This window comes from Rhincodon typus, chromosome 17, assembly GCF_021869965.1.
Source record: "Rhincodon typus isolate 14 chromosome 17, sRhiTyp1.1, whole genome shotgun sequence".
NCBI classification, from domain to species: domain Eukaryota; kingdom Metazoa; phylum Chordata; class Chondrichthyes; order Orectolobiformes; family Rhincodontidae; genus Rhincodon; species Rhincodon typus.
In genome coordinates, this window is record NC_063348.1 from 33,956,320 (window position 1) to 33,978,458 (window position 22,139).

The 22,139-nt window shown below is 40.2% G+C and overlaps 1 protein-coding gene and 1 long non-coding RNA gene across 3 annotated transcripts in view; one reads left to right on the forward strand and one right to left on the reverse strand.

Moving 5' to 3' along the window:
- Positions 1-138: 138 nt before the first annotated feature.
- Positions 139-22,139, reverse strand: part of si:ch211-210p4.6 (malignant fibrous histiocytoma-amplified sequence 1) — a 33,436-nt gene continuing 11,435 nt past the window's right edge. Inside the window, exons 5-10 of one of the 2 annotated variants that reach the window (XM_048607111.1) lie at positions 20,213-20,391; positions 16,380-16,867; positions 15,002-15,159; positions 5,479-5,641; positions 856-971; positions 139-265 (exon numbers count right to left, since the gene is read on the reverse strand). In XM_048607111.1, the coding sequence (XP_048463068.1) occupies positions 156-265; positions 856-971; positions 5,479-5,641; positions 15,002-15,159; positions 16,380-16,867; positions 20,213-20,391 (1,214 nt within the window). In that variant the 3' untranslated portion in view covers positions 139-155. Of the gene's footprint in view, positions 266-855; positions 972-1,328; positions 2,208-2,297; positions 2,365-5,478; positions 5,642-15,001; positions 15,160-16,379; positions 16,868-20,212; positions 20,392-22,139 lie in introns of those variants that run through there. The other variant, XM_048607112.1, reaches the window with a different exon arrangement.
- Positions 6,509-20,432, forward strand: LOC125485231. The gene is made up of 3 exons (XR_007263968.1): positions 6,509-6,703; positions 18,428-18,554; positions 19,841-20,432. It is a non-coding gene; the product is annotated as an uncharacterized LOC125485231 (long non-coding RNA).

The window sequence follows — 22,139 nt, forward strand, 5'->3', positions numbered from 1 at the left end:
TCATAGGAGCAGAAAGGCTGACGTTTCGGGCCTAGACCCTTCATCCCCGAAACGTCAGTCTTTCTGCTCCTATGATGCTGCTTGGCCTGCTGTGTTCATCCAGCTCTGCACCTTGTTGTCTCGGATTCTCCAGCATCTGCAGTTCCTACTATCTCTTATAGATTTACCTGTTCCTTTATATTCACCGTGCAGGAACCACTGACATAATTTCCAGTTACATTGTAAGTGTTTTGGATAGTCTGTTGAGTCGCGACGCTGTTTGCAGCTGTAAAATCAAAGAAATTAACTTTATCCCAAGAACCGGAAGACAGTCAAGTTAGGATTTGCACATCTGACTTATTTTGATTCATCCGGAATAATCCTATGCTCAGCCTTCCACTCCTGCCCTATTAAGCCACACACCCATTACTTCAAACACACCCACCATCCTCTGAGCAAACTGCACAGGCTGCCAGTATCTTGCAATACTTGCCATTATTTATACTTTGATGCCTCAACCTTAAACAGATTATCTGGGCACTTAGAAAAAAAAATTGGCATGGGGAAAGAGGGGGTGTGGGAAACAAATTGGGTAGTTCCTCCAATGAACTGGTACAGAATGGCTTTCTTTTGCGCAGTGTGATTATCTGCGTTTTTTGCTATTTGTGCAAACTTACAGTATGCAGTTTGGCCAGTGCAATTTCCTACATTACAACACTGACTACATTTTCAAAGTATTTCAATTGTTACAAAGGCTTCTAAGACATCCTGAGATCATCAAGACTGTAAAACGTGGCAAAACAATGTGCAGAGAGGTAAAACAGACTGAGTGTATTTCGCAGCATTTCTTAAGAGCCCTGGAAGAATATCACTAACCTTCAGTTGTCCCATTGGAATCCCATGATCTTTTACTTGTACAGAACAAAAGATCAGTCCGGAAATTTTCGCCACAGTTCTCACATGTCTTTACCTTCTCCTCCAAGATCTGCTCACTGTTAACAGCAACAAAGTGCATTCATATGGTGCTTTTAAAGTAGTAACTTATCCAATGATGTGTCACAGTTGCCCTAACACACAAAATCTGATACTGTTGTGAAATGGGATTAGGACCCTGAAGTAGCCTTGCAATGATGTCATAGTTTGGGCAGACTCAGAACACGCTAGACTTTAGAGAGACTAGAAGCAACATTCTGCAAGACACACTAGAATGAAGCTGTCTAGAAGAAATATGAAGATCACATGGACATGAGCACAAAGAAAATGAATTATTCATTTCCTAATGTAACTATAAGTCAAAGCCTGGTACTTCTAAAATGACCATATATTATCAGTATTCAGTATTAGTGTATAATTAAGTGTTATTTCAAAATCTAAGTCTAAAAACAGTCCTTGACTTTGCCTTCCCCTTGACCAGTCTGTAAAGAATCTAAACTCATACCATGGTATCAAACCACACAGTAACAGAGACACAGTGCCTCATGGGGAGATGGTAGATCAAATGGACAAAAGAGGAGGTTTCTAAGGGGTACATTTAAGGGAGAGAGAGAGAGAGAGACAGAAATTGGGAGATGTGTAAGAGATCAGAACTGGAAGAGCTCAGAGACCTTGAAAAGCTTTGGTAACACAGGATATTAGAGTTAGAGATGAGAGGGTTGAAGCCGTAGAAGGGTTTGAAAAGAAGTTTGAAACTTTTAAAATTAGGTCCTGATTGACCAGGAGCCAATATAGGTTGGTGAGTACAGGATGATAGGGAAATGAGACTTGGTGTGAGATAACAGATGGGCAGCAGAATTTTGGGATGACCTCAAGTTTACGGAAGGTGAACCAGTCCAGAGTCCAGTGAAATGGTCAAGTTTGTAAGTAACAAAAACCTTTATAAGAGCTGCAGCAACAGATGAGCTAATGCAGATGGGAATCAGGTAATGGTACAAAGGTGGAAAGAGATAGTCTTTCTGATGGTACAAACATGTGATCAGAAGTTCATACCATGGTCAAATACAGAGATTATGAACAGTCCTGTTCAGCCTCAGAGATTGCCAGAGAAGGGCGGGGCATTAATAATCAAGGGAATTATATGCTTATTTATCAAATGCAAACACTTAGCTTCAGGTGTTCTTTACAATCAAACCCTCAGCAAGATGGGAGGATGGGATCGAAGTCACAATCTGCAGCCGCTCGCAACAATGTAATATTTATTCCACAGAAAGAGGCCGTTAATCCCATTGTGTCTGCACTTTCACAGGGAGGGAAATACTTTTTAACAGGAACTGGCCTTACAATGAAATATGATAACATGACAAAATAAAACAGAATATTACCCCTTGAATGCCCAGTTTGAAACCAGACGTCATGTAAAGTCGACCTGTTCACCACTTCCTTTTTGTTCTGTTAGCAATGACACAAATATGATGTGCTGAATGGCAGCCACCTGAGCTCCAACCTATGTATATCTTTAGAAATATTTATCATCAAAATTCCAATCATCTTCTGTAGAAAAATAACAGTTTTATTTCCTTTTAAACAGAGCCCCTTGCTGCATTGGGTTATGCTGGTGTGCACTTTCACAGTCTAATCCTCTCCACAGCTACATTCTAATGACCACAGTTAGTGTGCAAATCTAGAGTGGGCATGTTGGCAATGATTTTGCCCAAGCAACCGCTTTCATAATTGGACATCAGCACATTTGGATCTCCTACAACAGGCATCATGAATTTGAGTTGACTGTTTCCCTCGACTGCTCAAAGCCTGTCTGACATGTCCAAGGTACAATTCAGTCATGCAATAGAATACTCTCCCCTTGCCCGGATGAATGCAGCTTCAACAAAGCCCAAGAAGCTTAATACCATTCAGAAAAGCCAGTTTGATTGGCATTTTATCTGTCACTATAAACTTTCACTCCTTCCACCAATAATACCCAGTGGCACCTACAAGATGCACTGCAGTAAATCACTGTGGTTCTTTCTGCAGCACTTTCCAAACTTGCAATAGACATATTGGAATGCCCTGATTTGGAAATATATCACAATTCCTTCATCCTTAGTTATCCAGGAGCTCCCTCCATAACAACATTTTGGATGTAATTCTACAACAGAGGCTGCAACAGTTCAAGAAGGCAGTTCACTACCATATTCTTAAAATTGGTTAGGATTGGTTGATAAATGTTGGCCTTGACTGTGAGTACCTATTACTCCCCATCACAAAATATATTGTTAAAAATGATAAAGCCGTGATGTCTGAGTTACAACTTACAGAACAAGTTTACTAGAAGCTTAGTCTGTCCATATATAATAATTAAAACATCAAATGTCAACAACACTCAGCAGGTCCGGCAATATTTGGAGAGGCAACAGGCTGGTCAACATTTTGAACTCCTCAGTTTACATGGGAAAATAAAGATGAGTAGTAATCAAATAGATTAGAATAAAGGAAGGGTGGGGGGTGGGGTGAGATGTGAAAATGAGAGAGAATGTCAGAAAGAGAAAAGGGTCTAATCCAGATAGCCCCTCATGACTGCTCCACCATCTGAATATGCACTTTAACTCCATTTGTTCACCACTATCCTTAATCCATATTTCCTGAGAGACCAACAATCTGTCTATCTCACCCTTAAATATACTCAACAATGGAGCATCCACATCTTTCGGGGAAGAGATCTCCAAAGATTCACACCACTTTGAGTGAAAATATTTCTTCTTATCCCAGTCCTAAAAGATTAGGCACTTATCCTGTGATTGTACCCCAGGCAAGGGAACAACCTCTGTGTCTAACCTGTCAAAACCCATTATACTTCTGCATCTTTCTATTAAATAGCCTCTCATTCATCTGAATTCCAAAGTATATAGATCCAGTTTACTCAATCTTCCACGTGAGGACAACCCACCTATCCCATGGACCAACCTCATGAACATTTGCTGTACCACTTTCGATGAAAGAATGTCTTTCCTTAAATATGGAAACCAAAACTACATATTGTCCTCGAGGTGTGGGCTCACCAAAGCCCTGAATAACTGCAGTGAGATTCCTTTATTCTGGTAGTCCCACTTCAATAAAGGTCAACATGCCATTCGCCTTCCTAATTGTTTACTATACCCTATTCTAGCTTCCTTTGCTCCTGTATGTGCACAGCCAGGTCTCTCAGATCTTAAACATTTACAACTGCCATGCCTTTAAAAAAATATCTACTTCTCTATTCTTCTTACTAAAGTGAATTAGCTCACATATCCCACATTGTACTCCATTGTTGTCCACTCACTTAACCAGTCCATATCTATGTGCAGCCTCTTTGTCCTCTAACAGATTACAGTCCCACCTACCTGCATCATCAATAAACGTGAATATATTACTCTCAGTTTCTTTGTCTAAGTCATTAATATAAATGGTGAATGGCAGAGGTACTGATCCTTACTGCACCCCATTGTTACAGTTTGCCAACTCACATTCTTTGCTTAATGTCCATTTATCGATCCTCTTTCTATATCCTTCTAATTCCACAAGATCTTATCCTGTTTGTTTTGTCTGACGCCTTCTCGCATGCTTTTTGCAGCCAGATCTGGTAAGGACAGCAGGTTTTTCATCCCACTAAAGGACATTAGTGAACCAGCTAGGTTTTTATTACAATCCAGTGACTTTATGGTCACTATTACTGATACCAGATTTTTAATTCTAGATTTAATTAATTACTTTTAAATTGCCCCAGCTACTGGGTAGGAATTGAACCCTTGCTTCCAGATTATTACTAGAGTTTCTGGATTACTAGTCCAGTAGCGTAATCATTATTCTACCATCACAAGGACAGAGGAGCTGTGCTTTGTGCTTGTGATAAGCTTCAAAGGAACAATGCAGGATACCAAAGAAAACAAGATCAGTGCAGGCAGCTTAAGATCTAAATGAAGAAAGCTATGCAGAATTCCTTGGATAGCCCAGGAACACCCATAAATGCTTGCAATGTTCAGCTATAATATCATAAGTAGATCTATGAAACACTGAATTCAAGATTAGAGTCTCAAATTAAGTTGTAGGCTTCCCTTGCTGAAAATGGATCCCAGTTCTGCTCTCCTAATTTTTGAGAAATTCTCGCTTAGAATTTAGGAAATAGAGGATTGAACATATACCACAACTGGCCCTGGACCAAGTCAGTATAAAGGCTTAGCTTAACTTTCATTGCTATTGTATTCTCTGTCTCCAGAGATCTGAGGTCATTTTTTTTGCTGTAGAAGTAACAGCAAATACTGCACTGGGAAAGCCCTACAGCTATCCTGTGCAATCCCCATGCCTGGGTAATATCCTATTTTGTGTCAAACCAACCTTGCATTTCTCCCAGCTGCAACTCTCTCTTGTTCGCGGTTCTGCAGCCTTCACTGTCACTTTGAGCCATTCAATGTTACAATCTCCACCACATTCTCCCACCTGATAAAACACTTTAAGGACCAACTTACCAACCACTGAGAGCAACCCATCTAAAGTTTTCAGGTGAGCAGATGATCTGAGATGAAAACTTACATGTCTCTGCCTTTCTCATCCAAGTCTGGCCAGTCAAAGTAATGCCCACAGGAAGGGTTTCTGCAGGGTGTTTTCAATGAGTAATGGAGACCTGGCCACTCTTCTAACACTTTCTTCACTTTCTCAATGGCCGTCATAATCAGGCTCCATCGTCCTTCAAAACCTGCAACATGAAGATATGGAAAAGAAGGTGAGTTCTAACAGCAGGCCATCGACCTGAAACGTTAACTCTTCCAGAGACCCTGCAGACCCCCTGAGGGATTTCCAGCGTTTTCTGTTTTTATTTCAGATTTCCGACAACTGCAGTATTTTGGTTTTGTAAGAGCTCGTCAGTGCTTGAAAATCAACTCATCTCTATTGCTGCCCATCAATTTCTGTGTCTTTGGAGAGACAGTCCCCACATCTATCGCTTCGTCTGTCTTCCTGTTTCTCTCACTCACTCACTCTCTCTCTCTGTTTCTCTAAATCTGTCTTCTCTGTCTCTGTCATTTTCAGTACACCTTTCTTTCTCAATTGTTCCATCTCCCTCTCTCTGTGTCTCTATCTCTCTTAAGAGACATAAATTGTCTTGTTTCAGTTTCTCTGTGTGTCCCTCGATTTCTGGTCTGTCTTTCTCAGCCTTTCTGTCACTCTGTATATCAGATTGTAACCCTCTTGTTCTTTCTCTCTCTCTTCCTCTCTGTCTGTGACTGACTCACGCTCTGTGTTTCCACTTCTGTCTCTGATTGTGAAAATAGGAATGGGTTGAGACCATTTAGTCCCTGCATCCTGTTCGACCATTCAATGGGATTACAATCAACCTGCAAACTAACTTCATGTACCTATAATTGCTCCATATCACTTAATACATTTGGCTAATAAAAATCGATCAATCTCAAACTTAAAATATACAATTGATTTCGCATCAACTGACTTTTAGAGAAGAGATCCAAACTTCTACCACCCTTTGTGTGTGAATGTGTTTCCCAATTTCCTTGATGAAAGTTTTGGCTCTAACTTTTAGACTATGCCCCCTAGTGTTGGGCTCCCAAACCACCACCCAAATTATTCCTCTTCTGTTTATGTTCCTCTTAACACTTTGAAAGTTTTGATCAAATTCACCCTTCAAACTTCAGAAATGTGGTGAATACAACCACAGTTGCGTTACCTTGCCATGTCGTTTAGCATCTCGTCTTTTGGGAGAAAAGCAGACAGAGACAGACCTACAGGAGATACTTCGTGAGAGGTAGGATAAACACAGCTCAGGAAGTGCGGCCTACATTACTTCCCCTCAAAGACAGCAGTGAGCAGAGACAGACCTGCAGGAGATACACAGCAAGGATAAGGATAAATATAGCCCAGGGAAGGTGGCCTGCACCAGGCCTTTGAGGAGAGCAGTTGAAAGAGGTGAACCTGGAGGACTTAACACAGAGTTGGGAGGAGGCTAAATACGCTGGGTTTGAAAAACAAAATCAAACAGGAAATCACAAGAAAGTGCGGGCTGATTGGCTGATAAGTAACTGCTGTTAGGGACGGTGATGAAATTGAGAAAAATGTTATTTTTTAAGTTGGTTAATGGTAGTGAGAAGAGACATTTGTTTACTTATTAATTAATTGCTAATTGCTGAATTAAGACACAATAAACATGGCCGGGCAGGTGACGTGCTGCAACTGCAGAATGTGGGTCCTCCTGAACGCCAATGTGGTCCAAGTCAAACAGACCTACAGCAGGTATTTGCAGCTCAAGCAGCTTCCGCTCAGAGGTTATGAGCTGGACTCTTAACTACAGACACCTCAACATATCAGGGAGGGGGTATGTTACCTGGACACTTTATTGCAGGACGTGGTTATACCCCCTTCGGCTACAGTCTTCTGATTTGGTCACTGGTCACAGAAAGGAAATTGTGACTGTGACTGACACAAATTAATGGATTCTGAGGACAGTGATGCAAAAGCTTTAATTTTTGCAATTGTCCAATAGGTTTGAGGTTCTTTCAGCTTGTTTGGATGAGACTGAGGGCTGCAGGATGTATGAACTACCCTGACCATTGTACATGAAGCCAATTAAATGGGAGAGGCAACAGGAAATGTTACAACTGTAGGCGACAGAATAGTGAGGGGGAATTGACACAGTTCTCTGCAGCAAAGAGTGACAGTCCAGAAGGTCTACTGCCTGGCTAGTGCTAGGGTTTGGGAGGTCTGCTCAGGGCTGGAGAGAAATTTGCAGTGAGAGGGGGAGGATCCAGTCATCAAGGTCCATTTAGGTGCCAATAACATAGGCAAGGCAAGGAAAGAATGTTTGCACAGTCATTAAAAGGAGGTAGACATCAAGTTACGAATAAGAACATGCAAATTAATAATTTCTGGATTATTACTTAAGCCATGTACAAATTGACTTCGGGAAAATCAGATAATAGAAATAAATGCATGCTGAAAAATTGGTGCGGTAGAGAAATGGCTTCCAGTTCATGTGTCCGTGGCATGAGGACTGAGGAAAGTAGGGGCTATACTTTTGGGATGGTCTATACCTGAATGGTACTGAGATCAGCGATCCAGTGAGTCACATAACTAGGGAAGTAGAGAGGGTGTTAAAACAAATACTGGAGACAAGGGATAAAATTTGGGAAGATTTGATAAATCAAACAATGGAGGCAAGGCATGAGAGAATCGTGTTAATATAAACAAGCTGTGACAGGAAGGAATAGAAAATACAACACTGAGAATAAATTAGCAGAGGAGGCTAGAAGTTACAAAAACAAATAATGTCAAAACTAAAGGCTCTGTATCTGTATGCAAGTAACATTTGAAACAAACCAGATAATATGATGGCGCAAATGGAAATAAATAATTAAAACCTGATAGTCATTACAGATGCATAGCTTCAGGATAAAAATTGAATATGTTATATATATTTATAAATATATAAACTTAAATATAGAAAGATGCATGAGGTTGAGTAAAGAAAATAAGCTAGGAAAAGAAGCTAAGAAAGGGGTGGTTCCGTTAATTAATTATAGTATTAACACAAAAGAGAGCATGACCTAAGTCAGGAAAGCAAGATGTTGATTGGGTAAAGATGAGAAATGCTAATATCATAAAGTCTTTTGGTGGGACTGATGTACAGGCCTATACGTATTATACGTTAGAATGTAAAGGAAACAATAATTGGGAGCTAGTCAGAAAGGTGCAGCAATTATCATGAGCGGTTTGAATCTACATATACACTAGTAAAAAGAGATGGACAAAGATAGCCTAGATGAGGGGCTCATAGAATGTTAACAGAATAGATTCTTAGAAGGGCACATTATACAGTCAACCAGAGAGTATTAGAATTAGAATTCCTACAGTGTGGAAACAGGCCCTTCGGCCCAACAAGTCCACACCGAACCTCAGAGTATCCCACCCAGATCCATTCCCCTATGACCCACCTAATATACACCCTCTACCTCCCTGAGCACTACGGGCAATTTAGCATGGCCAATCCACCTAACCTGCACATCTTTGGACTGTGGGAGGAAACCGGAGCACCCGGAGGAAACCCACGCAGACACGGGGAGAACGTGCAAACTCCACACAGATAGTCACCCAAGGCTGGGATTGAACCCAGGTCCCTAGCACCGTGAGGCAGCAGTGCTAACCACTGTGCCACCGTGTCACCTGGGCCTGGTATTGTGCAGTGAGAAATGATTAATTAATGGTGTCAAGGCAAAGGTGCCAGACATAGCATGATTGAATTTTTTTTCCAGTTTGAAGGAGAGAAAAGTGGGTTCAAGGTTAATATGTTAATTTTTAAAACGGCAGTTATGATTGCATGGAAGTGAGCTTGCTAAAGTCAGCTGGCAAATCAGATGAAGGGATAGGTCAATAGATGTGCAGTGGCAGACATTTAAGGGATTATTTCAGCATGAACGCAATAGATACACAATGATGAGAAAGAAACATATCCCTAGGGAGGACCAACCAGCTGTGCTTCACTAAAAAAAACTCAAAGAAAAAACATGTAGTTGCACAAAGATTGAACAAAATATATTTTAAAAAAGCAAAAACGACTACAACGTTAAAAAGGAGGGAAAACTAGAGTACAAGAGAAAACTAACTTGAAATTTAACAACAGATTGTAAAGGTTTCTATAGATTTTTCTTCTTAAAAAGTAAGCATTGGTCCTATCGAAAGTGAGTGATAGGAATTAAAATGGAAAATAGGGAGATGGCAGGTGAAGTGGACAGGTATTTTGCATCAGTCTTCACGACACAGGGTATAAATAATATCTTAGAAATAGCTGTAAGACAGGAAATGAGAGGGGAGTAGGGACAAAATAAAATTATAATCACTAGAGAAGTAGAATTGAACAAATTCTTGCATCTGCAATCTGACAAATCCTTAAATCCTGAAGGATTTCATTTTAGTGCTTTAAATGAAGTAGTTAGTGAGGTGATACAATTTTACAAAATTCCACAGATTTTGGGAAGGTTCCATCAAATTAGAAAATAGCTGACATAACTCCTTTGTTCAAAGAGGGAGAGACAAAAAACTGGAAACTACACACCAATTAGCTTAACATCTGTCATAAGGAAAATGTTAGAAGCTGCTATTAAAGATCTTATAATAGGGCATTTAGAAAAGTTCAAAGTGATTAGGCAGAGTCAACATTGTTTTATGAAAAGAAAATCTTTTTTTTATCAGTTCATTTGAGTTCTTTAAGGACATATCATGTGCAATGGAGAAAGGGGAACTGATGGAAATTCATTGATTTCCTACAATGTGGAAGCAGGCCATTCGGCCTATCAAGTCCATACCGACCCTCTGAAGAGCATCCCACCCAGACCCAACCCCCTAACCCTATCCCTGTAACCGTGCATTTCCCATGTCTAATATACCTAGTCTGCACATCCCTGGACACTATGGGCATTTTAGCATGGCCAATGTACTTAGATTTCCAGAAAAGATTTCATAAAGGGCTACATCAAAGTCTATTGTAGAAAATAAAAACTTATGGTGTAGAGCTTAACATATTCACATAGATGGACGATTTGCCAAAAAGTAGAAAACAGAGATTAGGAATAAACTGTCATTTACTGGCAGGCAAGATGTAAAGAGTGTTGTGTCCTAGGTATCAGTGCTGGGCTCTCAATCTTTACAATTTACAGAAATGAATCGGATGAAGGGATGGAACTTGTGCTTTCTAAATTTGCTGATGACACAAAGGTAGGTAGAAAAGTAAGTTGTGAATGTGCCTTAAAAAGGCTACAAATGCTATTGGTAGTTTACCTGAGTGGGTAAAGATCTGTCCAGTGGACAATGTAGGAAAAAGTGAAATTGTCTATTTTGTTTGGAAGAATAAAAAAGAAACATACCATCGAGATGGTGACAGATTGCAGAGTTCTGAGATTCAGAGGGATTTTGAGTGCCCTGGCACAGGAGTCACAAAAGATTAGTACGCAGGTACAGCAAATACTTAGAAAATTTTTAGTGAGTTATCATTTATCATCAGGAGAATTGAATACAAAAGTATGGAGGCTATGCTTCATGGAAACCACAGCTGGAGTACTGTGTCCAGTATTGATATCCTTATTTAGGAAAGGGTGAGGGTGTAAATGTGTTGCAAGCAATTCAAAGAGGGTTTACTCAATTAACACCTGGACTGGGCAGGTTGTCTTATGAGGAAAAGTTGCACAGTCTAGGCTTTTATCCACTGCAGGTTAGAGGATTAAGAGGCAGCCTGACTGAAATATATCGTACCCTTCAGAGCCTTGACAGGTGGATGTGGAAAGGATGTTTACTATTATAGGTGAATCTAGAATTTGGAGCCATTGGCTTTTTGGAAAAAAGGTCATCAATTCAAGGCAGAGTTGAAAAGGTTTTTTCTCACAGAGTTGAGAGTTTGAAAGCCTTGTCCTCAAAAGACAGTTAAACAAAGTCTTTTGAGTACTTTTAAGGTAGAGAAAGATAGATTCTTAATAAATAAGAGGATGAAAGGTTTTCATAGAAACCCTACAGTGTGGAAACAGGCCATTCAGCCCAACAGGTCCACACAAACTCTCCAAACAGCATCCCATCCAGACTCAACCTCCCTACCCAATAACCCTACATTTCCCATGGCTAATCCACCTAACCTGTACTTCTTTGGACTGTGGGAGGAAATCGGAGCTCCCGAAGGAAACCCACACAGACATGGGGAGGACGTGCAAACTCCACCCAAGGCCAGAATTGAATCCAGGTCTCTGGCGCTGTGAGGCAGCAATGCTAAGCACTAAGCTACCATGTTAGCTGGTAATAGACTGGAATGTGAAGTAATCGGATCAACCATTATCCAATTTATTGGTACAGCAGGCTCTAGGCCCCTGAGTGGCCTTCTCCTGCTCCTAATTCATATGTTCATAACCTTGGAGCCCAACAATTTCTGTCCAAGGTCAATACATCCTTCTAACATGTGGTGCCCAGAGCTGCTAACAGTGATCTGGATGAAGTCTAATCAGGGTTCCTATCGCTGTAACATGACTCACTCGTATTCCAAGGCTCTAGATATAAAGACCAGCATAGCCCATCAGAATTTTGATTATTTTTGGTACCTGTTCATAATTCTTTTATGACCTATGTACCTAAATCCCAAATTTCATTGAGCCTCCACTGGTTCTACTTTTGCATCATTAATAAAGCACTCCATTCTTTCCTTTTTAGCTCCAAATATGGATGACCTTACATTTATTTACATTGAAATCCATTTGCCATAATTTTACACATTTATCAATATCACTTTGTAATTCTACACTTTCATCTACAGTGCTTACAATATTGCTTAAGATTCTGTCGTCAGCAAATGTAGATTATTGTTATCCCTTCATCTAAGTCATTAATGAGTATGGTGAGTAATTGATGTTGAGTTTGGTCTCACAGCTAGAATACAATGTATCTGTAAAAGACATGTTCATCATATCATCACTGTGTCATGGCATGTGACCTGATGATATCAACGTCTCAGACTCTACCTTACTGTGACTGCTTACATGACACACTGTGGAAGGTGTTCTATAGTTTGTAAACCCAGATAGACACGATAATGCCCATTATTATAATCATCGCTCCTCACATCATGCCAATTAGAGTGATTACAATCAGACCTGATCTCTGTCTCCTGCTACCCTGCCAATTTCCTAACCTGGGTGAAACAATGTGTCTTCACTCCCATGGACTACATGTAGCTAATAGTTTCTCACGAAGATTGTATCAAATGAAGGCAAATGAGATTAAGAGACAGATTAGCCATGATCTAACTGAATGGTGGAAGAGCTTAAGAGGAAAAATGGCTTCCTCCATGTGTAAACTAGGGAGCAAATGAGAGGATGCTTCATGACACAGACACATGTTGACATTCAAACTGTGAATATACAATGTGTAATATCTCTAGAAGTCACTGTCACTCAGAAACCTGTTTGCAGTGAGTGATTTTGGAAACAATGATCTGACACTGTGCTGTGGGAACTGCTCTCTGAGACTGGGGCTAAGCTGAAGAGTGAGAAAACTACACACAGCAACTGTTCGAGACATTGCTGACACTGAGCAGAAAAGAAGTATTTGCGTGTTTTATTTGTGGAATGTGCATTTTTTCCTGTTAGGACAGTTAAAAAAATCTGACAAGCAAATTCGAAATCAGAAAAGGAACTTTCTGACTGCCAGATGTTCTGGAGTCAAAAGGGAGATGTGACTTCAAGTAGATTTTCTCCCTAACATGTTCTTTGCTGTTCCAGGACAAGGCCCAGGAATAATTCACATTCTGTACAAGGAGGGAGTTCACTATCCCTACTGCTGTAATGACAAACTCTTTAGTACCTAGTGATAACTGATACAAAGAGACACAGATACAACAACAAAATGCAATTATGTAGAACCTTTAATATAGTAAAATGTTGCAAGATGTTTCAGAGGATCTTTATCAAACAAAATCTGACATGTAATTCACTTAAGGAGATATTAGGTGAGATTACCAATGTTGTAGCCAAAAGGAGATGTCCTCGAGAAAGTCTTAAAGGAAGAAGAGAGGTTTGGGGAGGGAATTCTAGAGTTTAGAATCCAGACAACTTTTTTTTTACAGCCACCAATGGTGGATTATTAAAATCAGGAATGCACAAGAACCCTCTTATTGCTTCTGACCTACTGCCACGAAACATCTGATCACTGAAAAGTCCTTTCCTGGCCCCATGTTAGCTCATATTGTTAGTTCTTCCCTCTCTTCAAATACTGCCTGACTCCACTTGAAAATCTGCCCTCAAACATCCTCTCCTCAAAAAGCCCACCCTCGACCTCTGACATTGTTAATTATGGTTAAAGGTGTTATATAAATGCAAATTGTTGGTGTTTCAACTCTGGCCCATTGTGTACACCTGATTTTCATTGCCCCACTCTTGGTGGCCATGCTTCCAGCTGGATGGCCTCTAGGCTCTGGAATTCCCTCCATTTCTCCAGTACCTCTGCTCCTTTAACGTGCTCCTGAAAACCTACCACTTTCGGTCGCATGCCCTATTATTCTTTGTGTGGCTCAATGTCAATTTTTTTTCCCATAATATTCCTGCAAAACACTTTGGAACATTTAACTTTGTCAAAGGAGCCATATAAATACAAACTGTTGTTCTGGTGATCACAGAAAACTGAATCTGTTATCATCCAGCGTCTATGCAGCATACTGTGTTCAGCTGAGGGCAACATACTACAACCAATATATTAAGGGTTAGTGTGCATTCCCCTTACTTATTTAATTGAGATTTTAACCAGTTTGAATGGAATGGAATAGCACATCAGTCTCCTCTACAATGGGGAGATAAAGCACAGACTGGGTGACCACTTCGCTGAACGACTACATTCTGTTCGTAAAAGTGACCATGAGCTTCCAATTGCCTACCACTTCAACACATCACCATGTTCCCATGTAAACATCTCTGTCTCAGATCTGCTGCACTGCTCCAGTGAGGCCCAACGCAAGCTGGAGGAATAAAATCTCATTTTCTGCCTCGGTACCTTACAGCCTCCAGGACACAACAATTTCAGAATGTGAACATCGTCCTCTATGTTTGTTACCATCCCCCACACCTCTAGGTCTTGTTTTGTCTGGATTGCTCCCAGAACAGCCAACTCATTTTCAACTATTTATTTTTCTCATTAGCACCCCTAATTCATCCCTCCCTGTCGACTTATCATCAGCAATTTCTTTGTTTGCCTATCCTTCTCTCCCTCCCTCTGACTTTCTCTCTCTCTCTGGACACCTTCTCCATGTACTCTATTTACATTCACCTCACCTTATCATCAGCATAAATACCACTCCTTCCCAGGTATTTTCACTTCAGAAGAGTCACTGGACTCAAAACGTTAACTCTGTTTTTCTCTGTACAGATGCTGCCAGACCTGCTGAGTTTCTCCAGTGCTTCCTATTTTCGTTTCAGATCTCCAACATCCATGTACTTTGTTTCCATTTTAGTTTATACTAAAGTCTAATTGAAACAGTCTCCCCAATTCACAAAAGGGCAGGTAAACAAAAGGGTGTGACCACTCCTACCGTTCTCCTCTTCCTTCTCCTTACAGCGGAATTCAATGTAACTGTTGGCTTCTTCATTGTGTTCCTTCAGGAGCAGCTTCCTTCCATTACATATCACCAGGCACCGTTCCTTTCCAACCCAGTGAGAGTAAATAAAATTACACAGTTTAATTGTTACCCTGTGAAAAGTGGAGATGAGAATTAGGAAAAGAGTTGTCTTATGAGCACTTGCCAACTGCCAAGTGGTGTTCAACAACAACAAAAATAACTGCATTAATATAGCACCCTTAAGATAGTAAAATTTGCCAAGGGACATCAAATATAGCATTACCATATAGTTGCCAAATAAGGAGATACGAGGATAGGTGATAACTAGTTTGATCAAAGTGGTAAATTTTAAAAAGCATGTCGAAGGAATACAGGAACGGACAGAAAGATGGGGAGGTTTAAAAAGGAGGGAATTCCAGAGCTTAAACACCAGACTACCACAGGTATTGCTGCCAATGCCAGAGAGATTAACAATATAGATGCTGAAGAATTCAGAAATGACAGGAATGCTGATATCACAAATGCGCTAGAACAGGTTCGGCAGGGGCAAGGTGGACGGATCTGAGAACAAAAATGAAATATTTTAAATCAAGGTGCAGTTGGCCAGGGGCCAAAGGTTTATACAACATCACTTTAACAAAATTTATTTTCAGTATGGCTGCAATGAAGTTCTATTCCTTAAATAAATCCAAATCTGCGAAGACAAAACTGATTTAAAATGCAATTTAAATTAATTAATGTAAACTTATAAAGAAGCCAGACTGCAAATACTGAAGGTACACAGAATTTCTGAAATGTAAAGCTAGCTCATGATACGGCTGTCTTATTAACAACATAGTGAAATGGGATGAATGGCCTACGCCTGTTCCGTTTCTCAGGTTTCCCAAACTCATCATCTTTCTCATCATTTGGGTGGCATGGTGGCTCAGTGGTTAGCACTGCTGCCTCACAGTGCCAGGGACCCAGGTTCAATTCCACCCTTGGGCAACTGTCTGCGTGAAGTTTACGCATTATCCCCGTGTCTGCATGGGTTTCCTCCAGGTGCTCTGGTTTCCTCCCACAGTCCAAAGATCTTCAAGTTAGGTGGATTGGCCATGCTAAATTGCCCATAGTGTTCAGGGATGTGTTGATTAGGTGGGTTATAGGGGGATGGATCTGGGTGGGATGCTCAAAGGGTCGGTGTAGACTTGTTGGGCCAAAGGGCCTGTTTCCACACTGTAGGGATTCTATGATAAACTCACACTAGATACTGTAGAGAGACCTGTTCCTCATGAACCTTTATCCCATCACCCATTAGCATTTAACAGAGGAGAGAAAAATGGAACAGTAAAAAAGTTAAGAACAGGGATACCTGTGGAAGAATCCTTGTGGAATTTCTGGCAAAAAGAACGCTCTAACATGGAGATCGTCATCGCTGTCTTCATTCCACTGTTTTGATACCACCTTTGCATCAGTCAAGTAACTTGGGAATAAGTAGGTGAGAGGCGGAGCACTATCTGGCAGTAACCACTGGGAGCCTGGTCTGAACTCGGGTGCATTAGGATTTAGGGCCTGGAGTTTTGAAGAAAGACAGATATCAAAATATTCCAATATTTGGAAGAGTTTGCCCTTCTCTTGGTCATCTCCAATCAGGTCCTCTGCAATTTCATGCAGCTCTTTATTACCGTTTACCCTCAGTTGATGCTTGACAAGTACCATGATGGCTTTATGATGTAGAGTTGCTTTAGTCTGAAAGTCAACAATCCATTTTTGTTGGTCTGGCTTAATGGCTGATTCCTTTTTCAGTGTTTTGGCTGGGATGTTGTTCAGCTGGTTTAACAGATCATGGCGGACAATCATCTGAAATAGCAAAGAAATTGATTGGAAAGACATTCCAGTTTATGTAACCTTGAGTCTGTTTTCCCTATTTACTCAGTGGTACATGTATTAGACAGTTTTCATTTGTGATTGTTGTTACCATTCATGTTATTTCATATATAATCACAAAATCTCCCTAGAAGGGAGATAGAAAAGAAAAACACAGAAAGATTTCTGTAACATAAGAATAAAATACTAAGGAAATCTGAAATGAAAACAGTGAATGCTGGAAATGTTCAGGACAAACGGCAGCATCCATAGAGGGAAATACAGTTCACATTTTAGGTCTGTGATTTTTTTTTCACAGTTCTAATCAATGGCCTTAGACCTGAAACATTAACTCTGTTTCTCGCTCGAAAGATCTTACAAAATTTACTGTGAGTATTTCTATCATTTTCTGTCTTTTATTTCAGATTTTTAAAGGCTTTTCACAATTTCAACATGTTACAGCGAACAAAATATTTTTTGAACTGTGATAATTGTTATAAAATGCAAGTCAATTTATAGACAGCAAGATTCCACAAAGCGAAATATAACAATAAGCAGATAATGTATTTGTGGTGAGTTTGGTGGTGATGAATGCCAGGACACTAGGCAAAGCGCCCTTGTTCTTCCTCCATCAGTGGCAATACACTCTTCAATCTGCCAGGCAAAGACAGATGAGGCCTCCCTTTAAAATCTCATTAAAACACAACACATCTAACAATGCAGTGCTCTTTCTAGATATTTACAATCAACCTGTCAGAGATGTTATTACAAGGTAGGACTTGAACTCCTGACTCAGAGGTAAGGACAATACCACTGCATCACAAGAGATCCTTAAATGAACAGAACAAACTGAGGCCAAAGTATCACCCAGACATGGACATGTAGGAAGACTCTAGAGTGGAAAAGGAAGCTCTGGGATTATTCGAGACAACAAGGTGCAGAGCTGGATGAACACAGCTTTTCTGATGAAGGGTCTAGGCCCGAAACGTCAGCCTTCCTGCTCCTATAATGCTGCTTGGCCTGCTGTGTTCATTCAGCTCTGCACCTTGTTGTCTTGGATTCTCCAGCATCTGCAGTTCCTACTATCTCTGATTCAATTTTAACCCCACTGCGAAGCCTCTTCTAAGGATGCCTAGCCTGAAGAAGTTACCCTCCTCCCTCCGGACAAACCTCAGGGGATCTCTCTCCCACTGCAACTCTCTCGTAATCTGCTTTTCTGATGAAGGGTCTAGGCCCGAAACGTCAGCCTTCCTGCTCCTATGATGCTGCATGGCCTGCTGTGTTCATCCAGCTCTGCACCTTGTTGTCTCGGATTCTCCAGCATCTGCAGTTCCTACTACCTCTGGGATTATTGTTGGCTCTTAAATGTTGCCAAATTCATGTTATTGGTACCACAAAGAAACACAAATTTACACTGATCATAAACTGTTGGCCATTGTAAATTTGAAACTCAAAATACTGAATTATTTTGCTAACCGAACCTTATAGTATAGAAATTGTTCCAGATGCACTATCAAGAGTATAACAATACACGTAACTTATTCCCATCTGAAGGTGAAACCTAGGCTGATGTTTTTCCAACATTCTGTGACTATTGGCAGTTGGATCTCGTTGACAGGAAATCACAGGAACTGTGAGAAATGAATCCATTCTTTCTTCTGCATTCGAATCCCTGCCCTACGTGAGTGTTGTTCCTTTATTTTTGCCTAATTTTGAAACCCATGATATCTCTGCAGAGTTGTCTTGCCTTGTCTGTGTATGAATTATGTTTGCGTGGGTTTCAGGAGATATAGTTTAAAACTGTGTAGTAGTTTAGTTGATAACCAGTTTTAAACCATAAGTTTGTTTCTAATAAATAGGCCTCTCTTTACTTTATTAAAGAATCTGGTGAAGGTCTCTTTTGTTCCAGATAACAGCAGTAAAGAGAAATGATTTGCTGCTTTGGTGATTATTTAAGACATTTATATTTTTGGTGCAGCTCACAGAGTTGTGGGATTTGACTCGAACTCATAACATCTGATGACAGGTTATCAACCTGAAACATTAACTCTGTTTCATCTGACAGATGCTCTCTGACCTGCTGATATCTTCCATCCATTCATTTTTGTTTTTTTTAATTTTCAGCATCTGCAGTGTTTTTCTTACATATTGCTATTTATTTCATTACCACGCCTCTTCTGGAAAGCCTACCTTGACAAAAATCTGCTCTCCTCTCCAACTGCACTTCTGTTTGGTTCTCCTAACCTGGCCACCTTCTTTGCTTTCTGTTTTCCTCCTTACGTATCTTTAAAATAAAACTCATTTTACAGCCATGTTTCCTTCCTCAGCAACTATCCCAGGTTCAACTTATTCCTTGTGGAATCCAACTCCACCCTTCATGTTACAATCACAGATAACATAGAGAATTCCTCAAGGCTTTGCTCTTGCCACACTCTTTGGATGTACTCTCAAAGTTGCTATGAGCTCACTCCCTCAATCTCTACTTTAAGCTAACCAACTGTTCCACAGCTTCATTTCATCCTCCACCTTATTTGGAACTTTAACAAAAAAACATTTTATCGTTCTTTCAGGTGTGAAGGATCACAAGCCCTCACCGACTCATGGGTAGCAGCATCCCTCTTGATTCTTCACCCCTCCTCCAATCCCTCAAGTCTCATCCCTTTCCACACATTCACAATACATCCCGACCTTCACCACTCTGAACCTGAGCACTTTGGCCTTGGAAAAGCTCTGCTTTGTCACCAGGGACCTGAGACTTCACATGTTTGGCAAAGTAACTAGAGAGAAGTAGGGAAGACTTTCTGCATACAGAGTTAAGATTCCGAGTTAAGATTACACTCCCTGAAAGCATTGTGGAATTAGATTTTACAGGAAGTTTCAGAGGACAGTTGGACATAAATAAGAAACATTTACAAAGATGTGGGGAAAAGCCGACAGACTGAATTTAATGATATATCTCTTTCAAAGGGCTGGTACAGAGGTGACAGATTCCTTCTGTGCTGTATGTTTCTACGATTTTATGAATGGTGAAAGGAGGAAGTGATCCAAGAATGACATTCATCTCAAACAGAATGAAAACAGGAGTTAACCCAGTCAGACACCTAAACAAGATGAAAACAGGAGTGATCCCAGTCAGACACTTAAACAAGATGAAAACAGGAATGATCCCAGTCTGACACTTAAACAAGATGAAAACAGGAATGATCCCAGTCTGATACTTAAACAAGATGAAAACAGGAATGATCCCAGTCAGACACCTAAACAAGATGAAAACAGGAATGATCCCAGTCAGACACCTAAACAAGATGAAAACAGGAGTGATCCCAGTCAGACACTTACCTTAAACAAAGTGATCAGAAATGATGGCTTCAGGAATACAGTTTTTTCTAGAGCCTGCAGATTCTGGAACCACAGAATTAACCCAATCCGATGCAAATAACTCAGAATGTATTCCAGTTGTTCGCTGTCAATGTTGTGAAGATTTACCATTTCCAGTAATTCATCGAGTGCTACAGTTCCTGTTTTTAAAAACCCACAACATTAAAAGTCAGCCTCTGTATAACTTGTGTGCTAGGGAATCTATTTGGGGTGAACTGTATGCCTGTGGGAATTACTTTGTGTGGAACTGCAGTCCAGAGTCAGTGTTTGTAGAATCTGTATCCAAGTGTGAATCTGTGTTTGTGGAACCATGTCCCAGTGACAGTTTGTCTCTGGAACTGTATCCCAGTCAGAACTAATGTAAGTGGAACTCTGATCTAATAAGAGTTAGTGTGTGTGGGACTGTACTGAAAGTTGTGATGTAAAGTGTGTGATTTAACATATTAATATCATTTATTTTAGAGTTTGGATTTTGAACTAGTACCAAGTGACCTTTAGTCTGTGTGCATCTGGTCATTTAATGGTTAACTTGTCAGTATTTCTGAAGTAGTAGGAACTGCAGATGCTGGAGATTTCTGAGATAACAAGGTGTAGAGCTGGATGAACACAGCAGGCCAAGCAGCATTAGAGGAGCAGGAAAGCTGAGAAGGGTCTAGGCCCGAAACGTCAACCTTCCTGCTGTGTTCATCCAGCTCTACACCTTGTTATCTCAGATTCTCCAGCATCTGCAGTTCCTACTATCTTTGAAATCGATTAGCTTGCTTTTGGTTTAGAAGAGTTAGAAAATGATATTTAATTGCTTATGGGAAAACCCATAGCTTGGAAAGCTTTTGGTGGCAATTTGCCCATATCTGGTTGGAGTTGGATGAAAAAACATAGTTTCTGATGAAGAAGGGAGATAGGTCAGAACAGTTTAGAAAGCAGTTACCTCAGTGTCAGGGTTTCAGTTTGAAAGCTCTACACTAAGGTGTTTGGTTGGAATCCTAAAGGCATTATGTGGAGCTGAGAAACCCTAAATTCAGTTGTGTGAATAAGCAAGATCTCAAGACAGTTGACTTAAATAAATGATTAAGTCAAACCTTTGAATGTGGCAGAAAAGTGACTCTCTTTGGTTTTCAATGGTATAAAGTGATGGTGTTGGGATAAAAGGGATTGTTACTTTACCAAGTATTTTGAAATATTTCAAACAACGCTACGTGTAAATAGCTTGGTTTAGTCTATTTTATCTTGATTTTTTTTTTGTAATACACTGCTAATTTTTGTTAAAATTTTTTCTGCAGATTGTAAGCTTGTGTTTCAGTGATAAGAGGAGCTGGGATCATAACAAGTGGAAACTCTTATGGAATTTGCATTCACTGGATTTAAGAGGGATCTGTGAATTTCTCTTCATTATAACAGGGATATAATGGTTGGAAGCATAAACTAGCTGCATTGTAGTGATGTTTATTATTGCATGGAATTTGGAGATGGCTTTGAATGTTGCTGAGAGTTTGCTGAAGGTGAAAGATATAACAGTGGATTGTCTGAAATTTTTGGCTAAAACTAAACTGAAATGGCTGGTAGATAAATTGAAGGTAGAAGTAAAATCAGGACCTCATAAGGATGAGATGCTCCAACAGTTAGATTGAAAAAAGGAAACCTGAAATTGGGGTGTTCCAGCTGGAATTATCTAAGATAAAGTTAGGGAAGGAAACGTGAGTTAAAAGAGAGAGCGAAAAGCAGACAATAGGGAAAAGGACACAGAGCTAAGAAAATTTGAAATGGAAAGTGAGGCAAAGGGAAGTCAGAGGACAATAGAAATTGATGAGAGAAAGTAAACCAAAGGAAGATGGAAAATGAGGCAAACAAAACGTAGAGAGAGATGGAAATAAAAACAGTTGAATTCCAA